Source organism: Bufo bufo, chromosome 4, assembly GCF_905171765.1.
Source record: "Bufo bufo chromosome 4, aBufBuf1.1, whole genome shotgun sequence".
Classification (NCBI taxonomy): Eukaryota; Metazoa; Chordata; class Amphibia; order Anura; family Bufonidae; genus Bufo; species Bufo bufo.
Genome location: NC_053392.1, coordinates 246,652,054 through 246,678,193, shown reverse-complemented (window position 1 = coordinate 246,678,193; position 26,140 = coordinate 246,652,054). Strand labels below are relative to the sequence as shown.

Sequence of the window (26,140 nt, the reverse complement as noted above, 5' to 3'; positions counted from 1 at the left end):
TGCGGAGCCGACGCCCTCGTTCTTTCTTGGCGAGGCTTCGCGCGTCCATACATATTCCCCCCCCATCCCACTCCTGCCCAAGGTCCTTCGGAAGATCGCGGCGGAGGGTGTCTCGGTGATTCTGGTCGCTCCAGACTGGCCCTGCCGGTCTTGGTACGCCGACCTCATGCTGCTCCTGGCGGACGCGCCCTGGCCGCTGCCCGCCAGGGAAGATCTTCTCTCTCAGGGACCGATCTTCCACCCGCGTTTAAGGTCCCTACGTTTGACGGCGTGGCTATTGAGACCACCGTCCTGACGCGTAGGGGTTTTTCTGCGGACGTCGTCCGCACCATGATCCGCGCTCGTAAGCCGTCCTCTTCTAGGATCTATTATAGGACCTGGAGGACCTATTTGGGGTTCTGTGCCGGTCTGGGGATTCCTCCGCTCCGCTTTTCTCTCCCCACCGTTTTGTCTTTCCTTCAGAGTGGCCTTGCCCAAGGTCTGGGTCTTAGTTCTTTGAAGGGTCAGGTGTCGGCGCTGTCCATTTTGTTTCAGCGCCCACTGGCCCCCCTTGGTCCTGTCAAGACTTTCCTTCAGGGCGTGGCTCACGCGGTTCCTCCGTACCGCCCTGGGACCTGAACCTGGTTCTCTCAGCGCTCCAGGCTTCTCCTTTCGAGCCTCTGCGGACTGTTTCCTTGCGGCTTCTGTCCTGCAAGGTTATTTTCCTTGTAGCCGTCACCTCTCTTCGGAGGGTGTCCGAATTGGCTGCACTCTCCTGTCTGGGACCTTTCCTAGTGTTCCACCAGGACAAGGTGGTTCTTCGTCCGGTTCCTTCCTTCCTTCCTAAGGTGGTCTCCGCCTTTCATCTGAACGAAGACATCGTTCTCCCCTCTTTGTGTCCTTCCCCTTCCCACCCTCGGGAGAGGAAGCTTCATCGCCTGGACGTTGTCAGGGCGCTGAAGGTTTATCTGGAGGTAACCAGCTCTTCAGGCGTACTGACTCGCTCTTTGTGGTTCCGGAGGGGTCGCGCAGAGGGATGGCGGCGTCCAAAGTTGCTATCGCCCGTTTTGTCAAGATGGCAGTTACTGAGGCTTATCTCGCCAAGGGCAAGGTTCCGCCCCTTGGTGTTACCGCTCACTCCACTAGAGCGGTCGGGGCTTCCTGGGCTCAGAGGAATCGGGCTTCTACGGAGCAGATTTGCAAGGCGGCCACTTGGTCCTCCTTGCACACCTTCACCAAATTCTACAGGGTGCATACTCATGCGTCGGCTGACGCTGCTTTAGGCCGTCTGGTGTTGCAGGCGGCAGTTGATTGATGCCTCTGGGGGTTGGTCTGGTTGTTCTGGTCCCTCCCTTCTGGGACTGCTCTGGAACGTCCCATGGTTTCCTGTGTCCCCCAAGGAAAATGGGCGAGAAAAGGAGACTTTTGTATAACTTACCAGTAAAGTCTCTTTCTCGCTCTTCCTTGGGGGACACAGCACCCGCCCTTCATTTGGGTTTACAGTTGTGGTTCCGGCTTTTTTTCCGGTTGGTGGTTATCTTTCACTACTTGGACACGCAACTGGCAGTCTCTCTCTCCAGGCTGAGGGTATAGCTGATGGAGGAGGGGCTTACAGCTTTCACTTAGTGTCACGCCTCCTAGGGAGCAGAGCTATACCCATGGTTTCCTGTGTCCCCCAAGGAAGAGCGAGAAAGAGACTTTACTGGTAAGTTATACAAAAGTCTCCTTTTTCCGGTATAGAGCCCATGTGACGGAACTCTATGCCGGAAAAGAAAAACGCTAGTGTGAAAGTACCTTAAGCAGCAGCGTGAAACAAGCTTTTCCCTTAGACATGGAATTGTAACTTTGTCTGAATATTTTTATTTATTTTTTACTTCTAGCATTAAAGGACAGTTTGCCAGAACTTTCGGCTGTACAGAAAAACAAGCTGAAACACCTGACAATTGTAAGCCTTGCATCTAGGATGAAGGTAATATGAATGGTGTGTGCAGGATCCATAATTGCCACATGACACATTTTTTGTATTTGTGTTTCTTTTCCTGAAAAACCCCTTTGATGATTGTTGGAATTTAATCCCCTTCACAATGCTTGTATGCAGTGCAGAAACTTCAGCTCAGCCACATTTACATGGATAAGGCTGAGCATCAGTTCTCTGGACAGAGTTTGATTGTGCAGCGGGTTTAAGAGAAAAAATACAAAGAACTAGAATCCACTTTCTTCTTAGGAATCGGTGGGAGTCCAAGAGGTTTGATTGCTGATAAGTAGGTTATGGCATAAAACGTAATATAATGGGAAACACCTTTTACAGAAGCCACTGCTTCTATGGAAAACAGTAAAATTACCCATAGTTTCTCCCCCAATCACCATTTAGGTTAAAAGGCTTTTCCAAGCTTCGGATCATAGATTCGGTCAAATGTTCGTTTGAATGCTGTACGGAGATTCGTCTCCGTACAGTATTCAAATGTATGGGCTCCTGCAAGGCAAATTTGTTATTCCTGAAGTCTCGCGGGACCTTGGTGAATAACTTTGGGATTTGAGTTTTAAACTTTAAGACCATTTTTGAAACATGGATCTATGTTTAAATGTTTAACCACTTGCCGCCGCACTAACGCCGAAAGGCGTCATTGCGGCGGCTCCCCCAGGCTACGCTAACGCCGATTGGCGTCATCTCGCGTGAGCCGAGATTTCCTGTGAACGCGCGCACAGGAACGGAAGGTAAGAGAGTTGATCTCCAGCCTGCCAGCGGCGATCGTTCGCTGGCAGGCTGGAGATGTGTTTTTTTTAACCCCTAACAGGTATATTAGACGCTGTTTTGATAACAGCGTCTAATATACCTGCTACCTGGTCCTCTGGTGGTCCCCTTTGTTTGGATCGACCACCAGAGGACACAGGTAGCTCAGTAAAGTAGCACCAAGCACCACTACACTACACTACACCCCCCCCCCCGTCACTTATTAACCCCTTATTAGCCCCTGATCACCCCATATAGACTCCCTGATCACCCCCCTGTCATTGATTACCCCCCTGTCATTGATCACACCCCTGTAAAGCTCCATTCAGATGTCCGCATGATTTTTACGGATCCACTGATAGATGGATCGGATCCGCAAAACGCATACGGACGTCTGAATGGAGCCTTACAGGGGCATGATCAATGACTGTGGTGATCACCCCATATAGACTCCCTGATCACCCCCCTGTCACTGATTACCCCCCTGTCATTGATCACCCCCCTGTAAAGCTCCATTCAGATGTCCGCATGATTTTTACGGATCCACTGATAGATGGATCGGATCCGCAAAACGCATACGGACGTCTCCCTGTCGCCTTCCAGGGGGGGTGATCACCCCATATTGACTCCCTGATCACCCCCCCTGTCATTGATCACCCCCCCGTCAGGCTGCATTCAGATGTCCGTATGATTTTTACGGATCCACGGATACATGGATCGGATCCGCAAAACACATACGGACATCTGAATGGAGCCTTACAGGGGGGTGATCACCCCATATAGACTCTCTGATCACCCCCCTGTTATTGATCACCCCCCTGTAAGGCTCCATTCAGACATTTTTTTGGCCCAAGTTAGCGGAATTATTATTTTTTTTTCTTACATAGTCTCATATTCCACTAACTTGTGTCAAAAAATTAAATCTCACATGAACTCACCATACCCCTCACGGAATCCAAATGCGTAAAATTTTTTAGACATTTATATTCCAGACTTCTTCTCACGCTTTAGGGCCCCTAGAATGCCAGGGCAGTATAAATACCCCACATGTGACCCCATTTTGGAAAGAAGACACCCCAAGGTATTCCGTGAGGGGCATATTGAGTCCATGAAAGATTGAAATTTTTGTCCCAAGTTAGCGGAAAGGGAGACTTTGTGAGAAAAAAATAAAAAATATCAATTTCCGCTAACTTGTGCCAAAAAAAAAAAATTTCTATGAACTCGCCATGCCCCTCATTGAATACCTTGGGGTGTCTTCTTTCCAAAATGGGGTCACATGTGGGGTATTTATACTGCCCTGGCATTCTAGGGGCCCCAAAGCGTGAGAAGAAGTCTGGTATCCAAATGTCTAAAAATGCCCTCCTAAAAGGATTTTGGGTGAGAGAAATATCTTGGCAAAAGACAACTTTTACCATTTTTTTATACAAAGTTGTCTTTTGCCAAGATATTTCTCTCACCCAGCATGGGTATATGTAAAATGACACCCCAAAACACATTCCCCAACTTCTCCTGAATACGGAGATACCACATGTGTGACACTTTTTTGCAGCGTAGGTGGGCAAAGGGGCCCACATTCCAAAGAGCACCTTTCGGATTTCACAGGTCATTTTTTTACAGAATTTGATTTCAAACTCCTTACCACACATTTGGGCCCCTAGAATGCCAGGGCAGTATAACTACCCCACAAGTGACCCCATTTTGGAAAGAAGACATCCCAAGGTATTCGCTGATGGGCATAGTGAGTTCATGGAAGTTTTTTATTTTTTGTCACAAGTTAGTGGAATATTAGACTTTGTAAGAAAAAAAAATCATCATTTTCCGCTAACTTGTGACAAAAAATAAAAAGTTCTATGAACTCACTATGCCCATCAGCGAATACCTTAGGGTGTCTACTTTCCGAAATGGGGTCATTTGTGGGGTGTTTGTACTGTCTGGCCATTGTAGAACCTCAGGAAACATGACAGGTGCTCAGAAAGTCAGAGCTGCTTCAAAAAGCGGAAATTCACATTTTTGTACCATAGTTTGTAAACGCTATAACTTTTACCCAAACCATTTTTTTTTTACCCAAACATTTTTTTTTTATCAAAGACATGTAGAACAATAAATTTAGAGCAAAATTTATATATGGATCTCGTTTTTTTTGCAAAATTTTACAACTGAAAGTGAAAAATGTCATTTTTTTGCAAAAAAATCGTTAAATTTCGATTAATAACAAAAAAAGTAAAAATGTCAGCAGCAATGAAATGGCACCAAATGAAAGCTCTATTAGTGAGAAGAAAAGGAGGTAAAATTCATTTGGGTGGTAAGTTGCATGACCGAGCAATAAACCGCTAAAGTTGTGGAGTGCCGATTTGTAAAAAAAGGGCCTGGTCTTTAGGGGGGTATAAACCTGTGGTCCTTAAGTGGTTAAGAATCGATGGCCGAGGTTATTCAATATAACTCGGTTTGCTTCGCCAGAGCCCATACATTTTAATTCTGTACAGAGACTGGTCTCTGTACAGCATTAAAATGAAGTTTGGAGCTAATCGACTTTGGATCTACAAAGCTTGAGTCGCTCAACACTACTGATGATCTATCCTCAGGGACCCTCGCCTATCAGCTGTTTGAGAAGGCACCCGCGCTCCTCCTTCGCTGCTTTCTTTAGGCCGAGTGATAACACGTTCATCAGTCACATGGCCTAGGTGCAGCTCAGCTCCGTAGAAGTGAATGAGGCTGAGCGTGATACCAAGTACAGTCGCTATACAATGTACTGCGCTGTGCTTGGTAAGCTGTGAGAAAGCCAAGGTGCTCACAGGAGCGCTGGTGCCTTCTCGAACAGCTGATCGGCGGGGGTCCCAGGTGTCGGACCTCCACCAGTCAGATACTAATGACCTATCCTGAGGACTCAGAAAACCCCTTTAATAGGGAACACTAGGTGGGATAAGGCATATTAGGTTTACAAAAATACATATGCCCTAAAATAATGTGGTTTATTACCTATAGTTTAGATATTGTGCCAGCAGCATTCTTTACATATTCTGTCATCTCTTTGGCTAGTAATTGCTAGGTGATTTACATTGAGTCCTGATCTCTGTTCTGTGACATTACGGTCATTATTGCATTGGGGGGGGGCAGCTGATGGGTTTGTATTATTATGTTATTAATTTATATTAATACTCTTTTTAACTTGTCAGTGCATTCCATATTCTGTGCTGCTGAAAGATTTAGACATGAGGAACCTCCGAGAGTTGGAGGATCTAATCATAGAAGCAGTTTACACAGACATCATTCAGGGCAAACTTGATCAACGCAATCATGTGCTAGAAGTTGATTTCTGCATTGGACGGGACATTCCCAAGAAGGACATAAGTAGCATTGTGAAAACTCTTCAGGAATGGTGAGTGTTACAGTGAAACAAATGCATTGGCTCACATTTAATAATGTGATTGCATCTGGATCTTGTCATACCAAAATGTGGTGCATTCTGGTGTGTTTAGTTTAGATGTACAAACGGAAAAATCAACTGCACCTAGCTTATGAGGGATGTGAAAGTCAGGCAGGCCTCTGAACACATTTAGCTCAACACACTCCAAACCTTCTTAATATACCCTCCACAATACTCAATACACAGTCCTTAATATGCTGGTGTCTGTGCAAGAAAAATGTACCTATACCACCTCCTCATCTCACAGCTGATCAGCGGGGTCCTGGGTATTGGATCCCCACCAATCAGATATTGATGACCTATTCTGACGATAGGTCATCAATACTAACAGCTGGACAACAGCTGAGACACTTGGTCAATACATTTTGATCAAAACACATCTAAGCCCACCTACCAAGCGACAAGGTGGTCCCAGTTCAGGCGGGTCCTATGCTAAACCTGCCTATGCCGGCATAGGCAGGTTTAGCGCGGTACCCGCCTGAACTGAGACCACCTTGTCGCTTGGTAGGTGGGCTTAGATGTGTTTTGATCAAAATGTATTGACCAAGTGTCTCAGATTTTATCAATAGAGTGAGGGTTTAGTCCATATGTTATGCTTGCATCCATTATTATAGTGCATTATCTCCTAAAAAGAATTCAGCTACAGGACCAGGTCACTACCACTGTAGAGCTTGCACATGAATGGCAGCAGAAAGGTGTGAGTGCATCTGCACGCACAATGAGGTAAAGGCTTTTGGCGGATGGCATGGTCTCAAGAAGGGTCGTAAAGAAGCCACTTCCCTCCAAGCAATAAATTAAGGACAGACTGACTTTCTTCAGAAAGTGAAGAGATTGGACTTCAGAGGACTGGGATAAAGTTATTTTCAATTTTGCCTTATGACAGCACCCGTGAGAGCTCATTCCCCATCCAGGACAAAAAACGGGAACCCCCCAAGGATCTACAGGGCTCCAGATGGCTACTAGAATTTACAAATGGCGACAAATCTTTTTAGTCTTGTCGCCATTTGCGACTAGACCCGCCGCCGCAGCTCTGCAGTTGAATACAGCGGCGGGGCACAGGAGATGATAGTTCTCTGCCCCGCTGCCGATGTTCTTCTCAGCAGCGCAGTGGAGAAGGAGTCTTTCCCTCCCCTCTCTGCTGCTGCCAATAAGAAGAGAGACCGGAGGAAGAGGGGAGGGGCTGTGGCCACTGCGCCACCAATAACGATAACTGACCTGTTAATACAAATACAGGAGGCGGGTGCCGGAATCAAATAGCCGGCACCCGACCTCTATGTCAGGGAGCTGCGATCCGCTGCAGTTAACCCCTTAGGTGCGGTACCTGAGGGGTTAACTGCAGCTGATCGCAGCTCCCTGTCGTAGAGGTCGGGTGCCGGCTATTTGATTCCGGCACCCGCCTTCTGTATTTGTATTAACAGGTCAGTTATCTTCATTGGTGGCGCAGTGCGCCCCCCCCCCCCCCCCCCCCCCAACACCCCGGTATAATAAGCATTGGTGGAGCAGTGTGCCCCCCCTCCCCAGTATAATTAACATTGGTGGCGCAGTGCGCCCCCCCTTCCCTCCCAACACCCCAGTATAATAAACATTGGTGGCATAGTGGGCAGTGCCAATGAGGGTTAAAAAATAAAATTAACTCACCTCCTCCAATTGATCGCGTAGCTGCCGGTCTCCTGTTCTTTCTTCAGGACCTGTGGTGATGTCACTGAGCTCATCACATGGTCCATTACCATGGTGATGGATCATGTGATGTACCATGTGATCAGCACAGTGATGTCACCACAGGTCCTTTGACAGGTCCTGAAGAAAGAACAGGAGACCGGCTGCTACACGATCAATTGGAGGAGGTGAGTTAATTTTTTGTAAAAAATTTTAACCCTCATTGGCACTGCCCACTGCGCCACCAATGTTTTTTAAACTGGGGTGTTGGGGGGGTGGGCGCACTGCACCACCAATGTTTATTATACTGAGGTGTAGGGGGGGGGGCGCACTGCTCCACCAATGTTTATTATACTGGGGTGCATATAATGTTTATTATATTGACCTTCTACTATGCATTCTGTATTAATGCTATTATTTTCCCTTATAACCATGTTATAATGGAAAATAATACAGTGAATAGACTTTCATCCTAGCAACCATGCGTGAAAATCGCACCGCATCCGCACTTGCTTGCGGATGCTTGTGATTTTCACCCATCCCCATTAACTTCTATGGGGCCTGCGTTGCGTGAAAAACGCACAACATAGAGCATGCTGCGATTTTCACGCAACGCACAAGTGATGCGTGAAAATCACCGCTCATGTGCACAGCCCCATAGAAATTAATGGGTCCAGATTCAGTGCGGGTGCAATGCGTTCACCTCACGCATTGCACCTGCGTGGAAATCTCGCCCGTGTGAAAGGGGCCTAAGGGTGAATAGGACAAGGGTTCCAGCCCCTAAGGGGGCTAATAGTAAGTAAAAAAAAAAAAGCACAAACACTAAGGCTACTTTCACACTTGTGGCAGTGTGATCCGGCAAGCAGTTCCGTCGTCGGAACTGCCTGCCGGATCCGCCGATCTGGATGTGACTGAAAGAATTTGTAAGACGCATCCGGATGCGGATCCGTCTCACAAATACATTGCAAGAACGAATCCATCTCTCCGCTTGTCATGCGGACAGACGGATCCGTCTTGTATCTTTTTACACATTTTTACCGGATCCTGCATTCCGGGATTTTGAATGCCGGATCTGGCACTAATACATTCCTATGGGGAAAAATGCCGGATCCGGCATTCAGGCAAGTCTTCAGTTTTTTTTCGCCGGAGGTAAAACCGTAGCATGCTACGGTTTTATCTTTTGCCTGATCAGTCAAAACAACTGAACTGAAGACATCCTGATGCATCCTGAACGGATTGCTCTCCATTCAGAATGCATGGGGATATGCCTGATCAGTTATTTTCCAGTATAGAGCCCCTAGGACGGAACTCGATGCCGGAAATGAAAAACGCTAGTGTGAAAGTACCCTAAGGCCTCTTTCACACTTGCGTTGTTGGGATCCGGCGTGCACTTCCGTTGCCGGAGGTGCCCGCCGGATCCGGAAAAACGCAAGTGTACTGAAAGCATTTGAAGACGGAGCCGTCTTCAAAATGCGTTCAGTGTTACTATGGCAGCCAGGACGCTATTAAAGTCCTGGTTGCCATATTAGGAGCGGGGGAGCGGTATACTTACAGTCCGTGCGGCTCCCGGGGCGCTCCAGAATAACGTCAGAGCGCCCCATGCGCATGGATGACGTGATCCACGTGATCCATGCGCTTGGGGCGCCCTGACGTCACTCGGGAGCCGCACGGACGGTAAGTATACTGCTCCCCGCTACACTTTACCATGGCTGCCAGGACTTTAGCGTCCCGGCAGCCATGGTAACCACTCTGAAAAAGCTAAATGTCGGGTCCGGCAATGCGCCGAAACGACGTTTAGCTTAAGGCCGGATCCGGATCAATGCCTTTCAATGGGCATTAATTCCGGATCCGGCCTTGCGGCAAGTCTTCAGGATTTTTGGCCGGAGCAAAAAGCGCAGCATGCTGCGGTATTTTCTCCGGCCAAAAAACGTTCCGTTTCGGAACTGAAGACATCCTGATGCATCCTGAACGGATTTCTCTCCATTCAGAATACATTAGGATAAAACTGATCAGGATTCTTCCGGCATAGAGCCCCGACGACGGAACTCTATGCCGGAAGAAAAGAACGCAGGTGTGAAAGAGCCCTAAAATATTAAGTTTAAATCCCCCCTTTCCCAATTTTACATATAAAATATATAAACAATAAATAAACATATTACATAGCGCTGCGTCCGAAAAGTCCAAACTATTAACCACTTCCCGTCCGCCCATAGGATATAAACGTCCTATGGGTGGACCTCTATTTCTGAAAGCACATTTTAAAACGTCCTGTCAGAAATAGCAGCTGCACGCTAATCGTGCAGCTGCTGATCGGGTTGCCCGCTGTCAGTGACAGCAGGGCAACCTTAAGACAAGGCAGGGACAGTGCCCAGGTGTCCCTGCCTTCTAGATCGCTGCAGACACAGCGCTCACCGAGCGCTGTGTATGCAGAGCAGGAAGCGCTATGCGCTTCCTGTTCCGGCCTGGCGGTCATGTGACCGCCGGGACCGGAGAGTGCAGGGGCTGTGTGAGGTCTCTGAGACCTCGATCAGCCCTGCTCTGAGGCTGTACAGCGATGTATTGCACTGTACAGCCTCTCTGGGCGTGTATTTGTCCTGTAACTGGGGCTACTATGTCAGCCCCAGTTACAGGAGAAATCAACAGTGAAAAAAAAAAAGAAAAAGTGAAGTAAATGTCCCCCAGAGGTCTTGTATGACCTTATGGGGGACGAAAAGTGTAAAATAAAAAAAATAAAAGGTTGAAAATAAAAAAATTAAAAAAAAGTTTCACATGTAAAAAAAAAAAAAGTCCCCAAGTAAGGAATGAAAAAAATTTTTAAAAAATAAAATAAAATAGACATATTTGGTATTGCCGCGTCCGTAAAAACCAGCTCTATAAAAATATCACATGAGCTAACCCCTCAGATGAACACCGTAAAAAAAAACAAAAAAAAAAAACTGTGTCAAAACAAGCAATTTTTGTCACCTTGCATCACAAAAGGTGCAACACCAAGTGATCAAAAACGTATATGTCCCACAAAATAGTACCAATAAAACAGTCACCTCATCCCGCAAAAAATGAGCCCCTACATAAGAAAATCTCTCAAAAAATAAAAAAACTATAGCTCTCAGAACATGGACACATTAAAACATAATTTTTTTTGTTTCAAAAATGCTATTATTGTGTAAAACTTTAATAAATGAGAAAAAGTATACATATTAGGTATCGCCACGTCCTTAACAATCTGCTCTATAAAACGGTCACATGACCTAACCCCTCAGGGGAACGCTGTAAAAATAAATAAATAGAAACTGTGCCAAAACAACCAATTTTTTTGGTCACCTTGCCCCATAAAGTGTTATAATGAATGATCAAAAAATCATATGTACCCAAAAATAGTACTAATAAAACTGGCACCTTATCCCCTAGTTTCCAAAATGGGGTCACTTCTTGGGAGTTTCTACTGTAAGGGTGCATCAGGGGGCTTCAAATGGGACATGGCATCTAAAAACCATGTGGAGTTCCTTTTCTTCTGCGCCCTGCCGTGTGCCCATACAGCAGTTTATGACCACATGTGGGGTGTTTCTGTAAACCGCAGAATCTGGGTAATAAATATTGAGTTTTGTTTGGCTGTTAACCATCGATGTGTTAAAGAAAAAAATTGATTAAAATGGAAAATCTGCCAAAAAAGTGAAATTTAAAAATTTGATCTCCATTTTCCTTTAATTCTTGTGGAACGCCTAAAGGGTTAACAAAGTTTGTAAAATCGGTTTTGAATACCTTGAGGGGTGTAGTTTCTACAATGGGGTCATTTATGGGGGTATCCACTATGTAGGCCCCACAAAGTGACTTCAGACCTGAACTGGTCCTTAAAAAGTGGGTTTTGGCAATTTTCTTAAAAATTTGAAGAATTGCTTCTAAACTTCTAAGCCTTCTAACGTCCTAAAAAAATAAAATGACATTTCCAAAATGATGCCAACATAAAGTAGACATATGGGGAATGTTAAGTAATAAATATTTTATGAGGTATCACTTTCTGTTTTAAAAGCAGAGAAATTGAAATTTAGAAAATTGCGAATTTTTCACATTTTTGGGTAAATTTGGGATTTTTTCATAAATAAAGGTGAAATATTTTGACTCAAATTTATGATTATCATGAAGTACAATGTGTCACGAGAAAACAATCTCTGAATGACTTGGATAAATAAAGGCGTTCCAAAGTTATTACCACATAAAGTGAGATATGTCAGTTTTGCAAAATTTGGCCTGGTCAGGAAGGGGGCAAATGGCCCAGATGGCAGGTGGTTAAATTATTAAAAAATATCTCCTATGCGGTGAGCATTCGCCATTTTTTAGTCACCCTAAAAAATAGGATAGGACTTTTCTATTATGGGCCGAACGCTTCATAAAATGCGAAATGCACGCGGCTTTATTTGGTGTTTTTTTTTTTTTTTTTTTTTTTTCGCGGTATTGAGTATCGCAATACTTTTTTATGGTGACGAAAGCGAATCAAAATTTTGGTATCGAAACAATCCTACGCCGATCTGATCGGCATAGCGTTATCACGATACCAACATTTTTATTCGGTTTCGATTTGGCGACTAAAAATTTTATTTGTCTCCTAAATTTTTCAGTTCAGGAGCCAATGGCTACTAGGTATTTTTTTTTTTTTGTCTGGAGCACTGCCGCCTTCTCAGTTTCCTGTCCATAGGACAGGGATTAGAGTTGAACTATCTAAGATCATGTCATAGGGGGCTGCAAGACCTTCTTCCACCTTAATACTGACGGCTTTGGAGGTTACCTGTTTGCGTAAGTCTTCAAGTCTGGAGCTCTCCCTCGTGGTTCTGGTGGAGGTCTGGGGCCTTGCACCGAAAACAAGAAGGAGGGAAGCAGGAGTCCCATTACAGAGCGCAGCCTGATGACCGGATATAGCACGCCGGAAGTGACATCACCAGAAATGGGTCTGCGTTCCAGCATGGGACTGGAAGATAAGGGGTATGAGTAGAAGCATTAGCATGCCAAGCAGTGAGGAATCTTTAGCTGGCCACCCAGGGAAGATTGTATGTCTGCTTATGGTTCAGGCAGCAAGTCTTCCCTAAAGAAGTTTCCTCTCCAGCTACAGTGGATATAAAAAGTCTACACACCCCTGTTAAAATGTCAGGTTTCTGTGATGTAAAAAAAATGAGACAAAGATAAATCATTTCAGAACTTTTTCCACCTTTTAATGTGACCTATAAATTGTACAACTCAATTGAAAAACAAACTGAAATCTTTTAGGTAGAGGAAAGAAAAAATATAAAAATAAAATATGGTTGCATAAGTGTGCACACCCTTAAACTAATACTTTGTTGAAGCACCTTTTGATTTTATTACAGCACTCAGTCTTTTTGGGTATGAGTCTATCAGCATGGCACATTTTGACTTGGCAAGATTTGCCCACTCTTCTTTGCAAAAACACTCCAAATCTGTCAGATTGCGAGGGCATCTCCTGTGCACAGCCCTCTTCAGGTCACCCCACAGATTTTCAGTCGGATTCAGGTCTGGGCTCTGGCTGGGCCATTCCAAAACTTTAATCTTCTTCTGGTGAAGCCATTCATTTGTTGATTTGGATGTATGCTTTGGGTCGTTGTCATGCTGAAAGATGAAGTTCCTCTTCATGTTCAGCTTTCTAGGAGAAGCCTGAAGTTTTTTTGCCAATATTGACTGGTATTTGGAACTGTTCATAATTCCCTCTAGCTTAATTAAGGCCCCAGTTCCAGCTGAAGAAGAACAGCCCCTTGGCATGATGCTGCCACCTCCATGCTTCACTGTGGGTATGGTGTTCTTTTGGTGATGTGCAGTGTTGTTTTTGCGCCAAACATATCTTTTGGAATTTTGGCCAAAAAGTTCAACCTTGGTTTCATCAGAAAATAACACCTTTTCCCACATGCTTTTGGGAGACTTGAGATGTGTTTTTGCAAAATGTAGCCTGGCTTGGATGTTTTTCTTCGTAAGAAATGCCTTGCGTCTTGCCACTCTACCCCATAGCCCAGACATATGAAGAATACGGGAGATTGTTGTCACATGTACCACACAGCCAGTACTTGTCAGATATTCCTGCAGCTCCTTTAATGTTGCTGTAGGCCTCTTGGTAGCCTCCCAGACCAGTTTTCTTCTCGCTTTTTCATCAATTTTGGAGGGACGTCCAGTTCTTGATAATGTCACTGTTGTGCCGTGTTTTCTCCACTTGATGATGACTGTCTTCACTGTGTTCCATGGTATATCTAATGCCTTGGAAATTCTTTTGTATCCTTCTCCAGACTGATACCTTTTAACAATGAGATCCCTCTGATGCTTTGGAAGCTCTCTGTGGACCATGGCTTTTGCTGTGGGATGCGACTAAGAAAATTTCAGGAAAGACCAACTAGAATAGCTGAACTTTATTTGGGGTTAATCAGAGGCACTTTAAATGATGGCAGGTGTATGCTGACTCCTATTTAACATGATTTTGAATGTGATTGCTTAATTCTGAACACAGCTACATCCCCAGTTATATATAACTTATGCAACCACATTATTTTAGTGGGTTTTTTTTGTTTTCTTCCCTCCACCTAAAAGATTTCACTTTGTCTTTCAATTGAGTGGTATAGTTTGTAGGTCACATTAAAGGTGGAAAAAGTTCTGAAATGATTTATCTTTGTCCCATTTTTTTTTTTACAGCACAGAAACCTGACATTTTAACGGGTGTGTAGACTTTTTTTATCCACTGTATATCATGCAGTACAAAGGAGAGGTAGATCATGGACAACATTTTAGTTGAAGAATCTCCCTCCTTCATAATTTTCAGGACATGATTATATCTGAAGTGTGTTCATCTAAGGAGGAATTTAAGAAGTATTTACAACTTGGGATGACTTCCTCTTCAGCTAAAGAGAAAGCTGTAAAGATTTGTTCTGACCCGAGTGGCTCAGAAATTGAGGAAGAAGGTTAAATAGTGGATTCTAATTCATCTGGTAATAACCATTCTGGGAGACTGTTATTTCAGGTTGGGGTTACAGACCTTTTACTAAAGGCAGTTAGAGCAACTATGGAATTAGAAGATACTCATGAGATGCGTTCAGGAGCAGAAGTTTAAGAGCCGGAGATCTAGGGTGTTTCCGGTACAAGAAAGTATCCCTGCCACATATTTAAAAAAAAAAGTGGAACAGATAAAGTTATTCCTAGAGCAATCAAAAGAAATTATTCCTTTAAGGAGTAGGATATGGCACTATGGCTAAATACTCCCAGGGTTGATGCTTCGGTAGCCAAAATCAGAAAAGGATCAGCCTTGCCATTCCATGATTTAGGGGTATTAGGAGATCCCGTGGATAAAAGGTCAGACATTTATCTTAGGAAAAATTGGGAGGTTTCAACATCCGCATTCAGACCTAATCAGATCTCTTAAAAAAATCTGGTTGGATCAGCTGGAGATAAGACTCCAGAGAACAACTGTTGGAAGTAATCCCAACTATAGCGAAGGCTGTGGACTTTATTTCAGTCGCATCTGTAAATGCTTTAAGAATAAGTGCGAGAGCTGCAGTGTTATCTAATTCAGCTCCTAGAGCTTTATGGGTGAAGGGGTGGAAAGGGGATGTGGCGTCAAAATCAAAATTATGTGCACTGCCTTGCGAAGGTGAGTTTTTGTTTGGACCAGCCTTAGGCCTCATGCACACGACCGTTGTGTGCATCCGTGGCCGTTGTGCCGTTTTCCGTTTTTTTTCGCGGACCCATTGACTTTCAATGGGTCCGTGGAAAAATCGGAAAATGCACCGTTTTGCAGCCGAGACCGTGATCCGTGTATCCTGTCCGTCAAAAAAATATGACCTGTCCTATTTTTTTGACAGACAACGGTTCACGGACCCATTCAAGTCAATGGGTCCGTGAAAGAACACGGATGCACACAAGATTGGCATCCGTGATCCGTGGCTGTAGGTTAGTTTTTATACAGACTGATCCGAAGATCCGTCTGCATAAAAGCTTTTTCATAGCTGAGTTTTCACTTCGTGAAAACTCAGAACCGACAGTATATTCTAACACAGAGGCGTTCCCATGGTGATGGGGACGCTTCAGGTTAGAATATACTAAAAGAACTGTGTACATGACTGCCCCCTGCTGCCTGGCAGGTGCTGCCAGGCAGCAGGGGGCAGCCCCCCCCCCGTATTTAACACATTGGTGGCCAGTGCGGACGCCCCCCCCCCCCCCCCCCCCCTCCCTCCCCTGTAGTCAACTCATTGGTGGCCAGTGGGCCCCCCTCCCTCCCCTGTAGTTAACTCATTGGTGGCCAGTGCGGCCGGCCCCCCTCCCTCCCCTGTAGTTAAGTCGTTGGTGGCCAGTGGGCCTTCTCACCTCCCTCCCCCTCCTAATTAAAATCTCCCCCCTATCATTGGTGGCAGCGGAGTGTACCGATCGGAGTCCCAGTTTAATCGCTGGGGCTCCGATCGGTAACCATGGCAACCAGGACGCTTCTGCAGTCCCGGTTGCCATGGTTACTTAGCAATTTGTAGAACCATTATACTTACCTGTGAGCTGCGATGTCTGCGTCCGGCCGGGAGCTCCTCCTACTGGTAAGTGACAGGTCAGCAGGGGGCAGTCATGTACACAGTTCTTTTAGTATATTCTAACCTGAAGCGTCCCCATCACCATGGGAACGCCTCTGTGTTAGAATATACTGTCGGATTTGAGTTTCACGATGTAACTCAAATCCGACGGTATATTCTAACATAGAGGCGTTCCCATGGTGATGGGGACGCTTCAAGTTAAAATATACCATCGGATTGGAGAAAACTCCGATCCTATGGTATATTAACTCCTGACTTTACATTGAAAGTCAATGGGGGACGGATCCGTTTGAAATTGCACCATATTGTGTCAACGTCAAACGGATCCGTCCCCATTGACTTGCATTGTAATTCAGGACGGATCCGTTTGGCTCCGCACGGCCAGGCGGACACCAAAACGACTTTTTTTTTCATGTCCGTGGATCCTCCAAAAATCAAGGAAGACCCACGGACGAAAAAACGGTCACGGATCACGGCAAAACGGAACCCGTTTTTGCGGACCGCAAAAAAATACGGTCGTGTGCATGAGGCCTTAGATGACATATTGAAAAAGGCACCAGACAAAAAGAAGGGTTTTCCAGTGACTACCTTTCCTAGACTAAAAAAATCCTTTCGACCAAGAGACAAAAGCAAACAATGTAGGCACTCTTGGACGAACACAGAGTTTCTCTAAATCTCAGCCTAAAACCGGAAAATACACTCAACAATGATGCCAGGCCTCAGGTGGGGGGTTCGCTTTTATCATGTCCCAATCCATCCATCCATCCTCTCAAAGGTTTCGTTAGGGTGGCGATTCAGTTGATAGAGGCAATTTATCATTTCCAGTTTAAGGCCCTTCCCTTTGGAGTGTCCCAAGTGCCAAGAGTATTTACAAAAGTGATGGTACATATAAGAAAGTTATTATCATTGTGCTGTAACGAGACCATCTCCTACTGGAAGATCATTCCCAGGGAAAACTAGAAATCAAATTCAGGACGTTTTACAGATTCTGGCAGGTCTAGGGTGGGAAGTAAATTGTGATAAGTCAACCCTGTCCCCAAGCTCCCAGTGTACTTTTCTGGGAATTCTTCTAGGTTCAGATCAGACTATTCCAGAGGTAAAGAGCAATATTTGCTATGCGTTTTCCCCCCTTATGCCTCCTTCCAAGGGTAATCTAGAAAATAAAGGGAGAAAGCACTGGTAATCTTAATTGCCCCATTCTGGCCAAAGAGAGTCTGGTTCGCCTGGCTCAGAATTATTTCCCAGTCAGAACCCTGGGTTCTACTGGACAGGTAGGATTTGCTATATCAGGGTACTCTTTTTCATTTAGAAGTAGGGAAATTACATTTGATAGCATGGCTCTTGAAAGCAGTTCTTAAAATCTAGGGGCCTTTCAGAGCAGTAGGAAAAGGGTTACTTCGGTTATTTGTCAGAATTTGGAGAGCCTTCCTTAATTTTGCAGGTCAGGCTATTGACATTTTCATTTCACCACAGATTCCTCTTGTACTAGAGTTTTTTCAGGAATGGTTGAACACAAATCTAAAGCAGAGTATCTTAAAAGTCCAAGTATCAGCTTTAAGTGCCCTGTTTGATTTTAAACTATCCTTACTGACATCCTTGGATAAAAAGGGTCATTAGGGCCTCTATGAGGTTATGCCCTTTACACAAGGTTAGAACTCCTCCTTGGGATCTGAACTAGATACTTTCCAGCCTTTCTCAAAGCCCATTTGATGCTTTAGAGTATTTTCCTATTAGACTACTTTCTTACAAAGCTGTCTTCCTAGTGGCTATGACATCAGCCAGGAGGGTTGGAGAAATGTCAGCCATGTCTGCCATGAACCCCCCCTTATACCACAGAAAATTATTGTGCCTTCCTGTTGCCAAAATTCATCCAATGAAGGTGAAAATAAATTCCATAATTTAGATGTGAAGAGATGTCTAGTTAGGTACCTGTAAGTTACTAGACCTTGGAGATTAGATTCCCCGTTGTTCATACAGTTTCAAGGGGTAGGAAAGGTAAGAAGATTTCCAGTCACGCTCTGCCCAGATGGATTACTAGAGCTAGAAATAGCTTATTCTTCTAGTGGATTGGAGGTCCGAGATAGTTTCTCTGCCCATTCTACTAGGGCCATGTCTAAGTCATGGGCACAGAGGACATTTGCATCCATTGACCAAATTTGCAAGGTGGCTACATGGAGTTCGCCAAGTACCTTATTTTTTTTAAACACTATAGGTTGGAACTGTCTTACAATGATTATATTTCCTTTGGTTGGAAAGTGCTTCAGACAGTAGTCCGACCCTAATCTTTTATTTCCCAGTCCCTCACAGGTGCTCTCATAAATGGAAATACTAAGATTGCACTTACTGGTAATCCGTTTTCCATGAGCCCATGACCGCACCTCATTATTCCCACCCAAAAAAGGTGGGGTATGTATATAATATATACATTTCTTTAACCCCTTAAGGACTAACTTGTTATGCTGCCGATATCCCACGCCGGGGCACTCATTCCTTTGGCCGGTCGCATGCGCACTGCGATGCCCATTCCTTGTACGGCATCACAGTAACTATTGCGCATGCGCCGGCTAACGACGCGAAAATTGGCGCATGCGCAATAGTTACTGTGATGCCGTACAAGGAATGGGCATCGCAGTGCGCATGCGCCGGCCATAGGAATGAGTGCGCCGGCGCGGGATATCGGCAGCATAACAAGTTAGTACAAAGGCGGTCAGAGGGAAAGGATGGGCGGGCAGAGGGTTGGAAGGGGCGGGGGGACGCAATGATAAGGCTGAGCAAGCAGGGCATCTAAGAGAGTACCGCCGCCCTGGGCACTTGCGAGCCCTCATTTGCATATCTTATAAAGATCGTTTTTGAGGGTTCTATAAGTCCAGGATTGATGCCAGAGTTAACGTTTTTATTAACTGTAAGCATGCTAGGGAGCTGTGGGAAGGGTTAAAAAAGTGAAATGCTGGTGACAGACTCCCTTTAAGGACCAGGCCATTTTTTGCAAATCTGACCAGTGTCACTTTAAGTGCTGATAACTTTAAAACGCTTTGACTTATCCAGGTCATTCTGAGATTGTTTTTTTCGTCACATATTGTACTTCATGACACTGGTAAAATGAAGTAAAAAAAATTCATTTTTATTTATAAAAAAATGCCAGATTTACCAAAAATTTGTAAAGAATTGCAAATTTCAAAGTTTCAATTTCTCTACTTCTATAATACATAGTAATACCTCCAAAAATAGTTATTACTTTACATTCCCCATATGGCTACAATCATGTTTGGATCATTTTGGGAATGATATTTTATTTTTTGGGGATGTTACAAGGCTTAGAAGTTTAGAAGCAAATCTTGAAATTTTTCCAGAAATTTTCAAAAACCCAATTTTTGTTCAGGTCTGAAGTCACTTTGCGAGGCTTAAATAATAGAAACCACCCAAAAATGACCCCATTCTATAAACTACACCCCTCAAGGTATTCAAAACTGATTTTACAAACTTTGTTAACCCTTTAGGTGTTCCACAAGAATTAATGGAAAATAGAAATGTCACTTTTTTGGCAGATTTTCCAATTTAATAATTTTTTTCCGGTTACAAAGCAAGGGTTAACAGCCAAACCAAACTCAATATTTAGGGCCCTGATTCTGTAGTTTACAGAAACACCCCATATGTGGTCGTAAACAGCTGTACGGGCACACGGCAGGGCGCAGAAGGAAAGGAATGCCTTAGGGCTGTTTCACACGAGCGGATGCTGTGCGTGACATCCGCTCCGTGAATGACTGCCAAGACCCGATGCAGACTGCAGAAGCACGGAGCATTAACATGACTGATAATGCTCCGTGCCCCTCTGTGATCTCTTTACTACGAAATCACAGTGACAACTTTATCTCACTGTGATTTCGTAGTAAAGAGATCACAGAGAGGCACGGAGCATTATCAATCATGTTAATGCTCCGTGCTTCTGCAGTCTGCATCGGGTCTTGGCAGTCATTCACGGAGCGGATGTCGCGCACGGCATCCGCTCGTGTGAAACAGCCCTTACGGTTTTTGGAAGGCAGATTTAGCTGGACTGGTTTTTTGACACCATGTCCCATTTGAAGCCCCTCCTGATGCACCCCTAGAGTAGAAACTCCAAAAAAGTGACCCCATTTTAGAAACTACGGGATAGAGTGGCAGTATTGTTGGTACTAGTTTAGGGTACATATGATTTTTGGTTGCTCTATATTACACTTTTTGTGAGGCAAGATAACAAGAAATAGCTGTTTTGGCACCGTTTTTATTTTTTGTTATTTACAACATTCATCTGACAGGTTAGATCATGTGATATTTTTATAGACCAGGTTGTCACGGATGCGGCGATACTTAATATGTATACTTTTTATTTTATTTATGTAAGTTTTACACAATGATTTCATTTTTGAAGCAAAATAAATCATGTTTTTATGTTTCCATAGTCTGAGAGCCATAATTTTTTCAGTTTTTGGGCGATTACCTTGGGTAGGGTATGATTTTTGCGGGATGAGATGACTGTTTTATTGGCACTATTTTGGGGTGCGTGTGACTTTTTGATCGCTTGCTATTACACTTTTTGTGATGTAAGGTGACAAAAAAGGGCTTTTTTTACAACGTTTTTATTTTTTTACGGTATTCACCTTAGGGGTTAGGTCATGTGATATTTTTATAGAGCAAGTTATTACAGACACTGCAATACCTAATATGTATACTTTTTTATTTATTTATGTAAGTTTTACACTGATTTCATTTTTGAAGCAAAAAAAAATCATGTTAGTGTTTCCATAGTCTGAGAGCCATAATTTTTTCAGTTTTTGGGCGCTTTTCTTAGGTAGGGTCTCATTTTTTGCGGGATGAGATGACGGTTTGATTGGCACTATTTTGGGGTGCATATGACTTTTTAATCGCTTGCTATTACACTTTTTGTGATGTAAGGTGACAAAAAATGGTTTATTTAGCACCGTTTTTATTTTTTACGGTGTTTATCTGAGGAGTTAGGTCATGTGATATGTTTATAGAGCCGGTCGATATGGACGCGGCGATACCTAATATGTATACTTTTTCAACTTTATTTGGGGAAAATTAAGTTTTTGTTTATTTTTACTTGAAACTTTTAATTTTGGGGGGGAGGACTTTATTTTTTCAACTTTTTTTTTCACTTTATTTTTTGTCCCACTTTGGGACTTGAACTTTGGGGGGTATATTCCTTTACAATGCATTCCAATACTTCTGTATTGGAATGCATTGGCTGTATGAGTAATACTGTGTGTATTACTCATACAGCTTCCGGGGCCTGTGAGATCCAGGGGCCTGGATTTCACAGGCTTTTGACCGGAAGGCAGCGCTCCCTTCCACAGCCCCATGGGGACCCGATGGCACCGCCGCCGCACCAGGTAAAAGCCGCAAACCGCAGGTCTGAGGCGATCGCCAACACGGGGGGGGGGGGTGCCTGCTCAATGATTCCCACGCATTTAGCCGAGGTGCCTGCTCAATGATTTGAGCAGGCACCTTGTTCCGATCACCGCCCGCCGGGCGGCGGTGATCGGAACAACACATGACATGTGTCCTTAAGGACTCGGGAAACATGCCGTACCGGTACGTCATGTGTCCCTAAGGGGTTAAATAAAAAATAAGAGGAAGGAGAGGGAAGTATCTTCTTTCGCACTGTATAAAACCAAAAAAAAAAGTGTATTACGCCTATGGATCTTACAAAGAACTGAGGAGGAGGATGGGCCTTTTAAAGCGATCCTTGGGGGTTTCTGTTTCCTGTCCAGGATGGGGAATGGGCTTTCACAGGTGCTGTCATGGGCTCATTAAAAACTGATTACCAGTAAGTGTAATCTTAGTATTTCTCTGATGAAGCCCCTCTTCAGACTGATTGCGACATCTGGAAAAATTATTGTCTGGAGAAGAAAAGGTGAGTGCTACCATGAGTCCTGTGTCATGCCAGCATTAGAGCATCCTGAGAGTATTCATGTGTGGGGTTGCTGCTCATCCAAGGGAGTCAGCCCACCCTTAATTTGCCTAAGAACACAGCCATGAATAACGAATGGTATCAAAACATCTTCCAGGAGTAACTTCTCCCAACCATCCAGGAGCAATTTGGTGATGAACAATGCTTTTTTTCAGCTTGATAGAGCCTTATGTCAAAAGGCAAAAATTATAACAAAACATTCAAATCTTGGGTCCATGGCCAGGAAACTCCCCAGATCTCAATCCCATTAAGAACCTGTGGTCATTCCTCAATAAGCGTGTGGAAAAACAAAGTACAGAAATTGTGATAAATTCCTAGCACTGATTAGGCAATAATGGGTTGCGTCAGGTAGAGTTTGGCCCAGAAGCTGATATCCAGCATGCCAGGGCGAAATGCAGAAATCTTAAAAAGCAAGGGTGAGACCTGTAAATGCATTTGTCAATAAAAGTTTAAAAATAAACTTGCCTTAGAAGTATCTGACAAAAAGCACAGCAATGGTGGACAACCCCTTTAACTTGTTTAATACTGAACAAAAGAAATGCAAAAACAGTGGGGAATAGAGCAGTGGAATGTAATGCACACTACTGCTCCATTCAGGGAGGGGACCCCTTGTTCTAGGGATCAATGGTGGTCCCAGAGAATGGACCCATATTAATCAGCTTTTGTGTGTAGTGGAGATAAATGCTTTTTGTAGGATAGCCTTTTTAAGGGTAAGTCCACAGCACAGCTGATGGTCACCATAAGACATATGAACATGTTCCTCCTGTTTAATAGTAAATACCTGTAGATACGTGATTACAGAGCAGCCGTGGTATAAATGACACACAATCCTACTTGTAAAATGTTATGCTATTCTCTGACTCTTTAAATGTTGTGCAGCTGTAGTTCACTACGAACCCAGCCACCCCCAAACAATACGTAAGTAGAGTATTTTGGCTGCCAGATGGTTGGGCTGTAACAATTTTCAGTTTTTTAAATGCAGTAGTGATGTGGACTGTAAGTCTAAACTTTCTTTTAGCAGCAGCATGGAAAAAAAAAAATATATATATATATATAATTTTATTTTCAGAGTTCTATTGCAGTTGTCTTACTTCAGTGCAATGCGCAGACATTTCAGAATATCCTATTCTTCCAGGTGTGATGGCTGTGAAGCAGTTCTAATGGGGATTGAACAGCAAGTGCTAAGGGCAAACCAATACAAGGAGAACCACAACCGTACACAGCAGCAAATAGAAACAGAAGTAAGTGTAACCTGCGTTTTGTAAGACTCTCTTCACATTTCATTGTGTGAACACCTTCGGCATGTGCACTGGGATCGCACTCATTGCAAACACCAATTGTAGCCATAGGCCTCCATTCACCCAGCGGAGGCCAAAAGAGAACTATGCGTCACGTCAACTTTTTCTTTCACTCCTTTACAGTGGACCACCAAAAAAAATATGTATACCACATGGTATATTATTCTTTTATTTGTTTGGGTTATTTTTTTTTTCTTTTACCATTTTGGCCAGTAGCTCACATGATGTATGCCACAGTATGACTAGACCATGGCATACATCAGAGGTACACGTCGGAAGTATACCTTGAGATGTGAGCAGAGCCTAAGGACGGGTAAGAGAATATGACTTATCAATGGAGACTGCTATGTAGTTTCATATTTATTATCATATTTTTTTTTATTTTTTTAAGAAAGTTTGTCACCACATTCGGGGACTATTATCTGCAGTAATACACAAGTAGTACTGCAGATACGGAGTCCAGATCGTTATTTCTTGTTTTCCTGCCGCCCCTGGTTCCCTCATGGTCAGCACTCATAGCTGTGCTGAAATACAGTCGGTACTGCAGTCCTGACAGTGTATTTCAGTACATTGTTAAACACTAATAGAAGGGGGACAGGGGGCAGTAGGAAAATTTAAAAAAAACAGTGATCTGGACTCCTTATCTGCAGTACTGTTCACTTATTACTGCAGATAATAGTCCACAATTGTGCTGACAGATTCCCTTTAAAGAGGAAATTCCATAAGTGAATTGATATTAAATAATTCACTTTTTCATAACTTGAAATGATAGTACTAGTAGTACACACCTCATTGAAGAATATTGGGTGCACCACTTACAGCCTTTCTTTACAGGGGATGCCGCTGAGGGGCTTACATTTATTAAGTCTTTACTTCTGATTGCACATAGCTCATGCAGACACCTCTGCCTGCACAAGCGGTTCCAATGAATAAAATGCAGTCTATATTTTAGAATAAGCTGTCTTTTAAAGTACTTTCTAAAGTTTATATGACAGAGAGCATTATACACGCTGTGGCAGTATATGTGTATTTCTTCAAGAATCCAGCAGGGGGCATTCGCTATCCACAGGAGATATTCCGGAATTGCGGCCTGTCCCCCCTGAGATGTGTTTCTTGTAGCTGCATGTAAATGTTAGTGGAAAATTCATGTATTTCTGCTGATATATGACTAATAGACTAATTCTATTCTTCCTCTGGTATTCCAGGTGACAAATATAAAAAAAACGCTGAAAGCCACAGCTTCCTCAACTGCTCAGGACACTGACCAGCACCTTGCAGAGAGGGAAGGGCCCCCTCTTACTGAGCAGCGACAGCCCACTAAGAAGATGTCAAAGGTGAAAGGTCTGGTCTCCAGTCGCCACTAATGAAGCTGAAAACATGGAGGAGGCCCCAGGTCACATACAACTGTTCCTGGACTGTTTACAGACTTAACCACACACCACCATTGTACCAGCCTCTTTCCATCCAGAACCCTTGGAGACCCTGCCCGCTAGGAGGGACTGTAAACCCATTAGCGCTAACAGGGCTGAGACCCAGCTTGGTTTGCAAATTGATGTCCATGCCGATCAGGACACTTTGCCTATACGTTTGTGGATCCATCTCCCTAATGGAGAGGTCTGCTGTGGAATTGACTGCAGTACACAGCAGCCTTCTCTTGTCAGAGAGAGGATTCTAGAAATGGCTGCTTATTGCTGTGTGGTTATAAAATCCCAGGTGACTTTTGTTCTGTCATCTCTCTCTCTCTCTCTGGAGATTTAAAATGTGCAGTAGGGACAGATCTGTACAGTAAGTTTTCCTATTTTCTTAACTGCACCCTATTATAGCGTTATTTTTCCAGGAGATTGTATTTTCTTTCTTCTTGTATGAGACATTTTGCCTGGTGTCATGTATTTGAGGGCTGTTTTTGAATGGCAGAAGAATAAGTTATGATGGTCATCTGTCTGAGCTGGAAAAGAGAGTCCGCTTCATATGCAAAGTGCATTTCCCCTTTAGCCAATTCTATCTGTATGGCTTTCGAAAGTGAGATTCAGGAGGTTTAAAAATGTAGCACTTATATATGTGGCGCTTTCTTCAGACTGGTCACAGAAACCGCCAGAGAATGTAGGAAATGATATACAGAGACTCAACCCTCCTTGCCTCTTAATAAATACACCTCCCTTTTCTTTTTTTGGAATCCCATTCCTGTGTTTCGCTTTGAGGAACCACATCTCTGCAGTGCCCCGTGCCTGCCTTTCAGTTCGGGTGTTGCTGATGATACACTGTTTCCTTGCTGTGCTTTTAAATCTCCTAATAATTATTAAATAATTACAAATCTGCTTGACATGTCTATTACTTTTTGTAGGTAAGCCACATCGTTTTAAAACGGATATCGGGGGTGTATTGTGGGGTAACGTTTAAATGTACCATATTTTTTGCTCCCGAAGATGCACCTAGGAAAATAAGAAAAAATATTTTTTATCAGTTCAGACCTCAGCTGAGACTCCCAAGCTCCAACAGACTTCAGATCAGACATTCATCAGAGCTCACAAA

General features: G+C 43.9%; 1 protein-coding gene across 3 annotated transcripts in view; it reads left to right on the top strand.

Moving 5' to 3' along the window:
- The window catches only part of COPS7B (COP9 signalosome subunit 7B), a 36,880-nt gene extending 10,949 nt beyond the window's left edge, over positions 1–25,931 (top strand). For all 3 annotated transcript variants that reach the window (XM_040428439.1, XM_040428438.1, XM_040428440.1), the window contains 4 exons: positions 1,860–1,948; positions 5,884–6,086; positions 23,449–23,554; positions 24,817–25,931. In XM_040428439.1, coding sequence (XP_040284373.1) covers positions 1,860–1,948; positions 5,884–6,086; positions 23,449–23,554; positions 24,817–24,975 — 557 coding nt within the window. In that variant the 3' untranslated portion in view covers positions 24,976–25,931. The remainder of the gene's footprint in view (positions 1–1,859; positions 1,949–5,883; positions 6,087–23,448; positions 23,555–24,816) is intronic.
- The last annotated feature ends 209 nt before the right edge of the window (positions 25,932–26,140 follow it).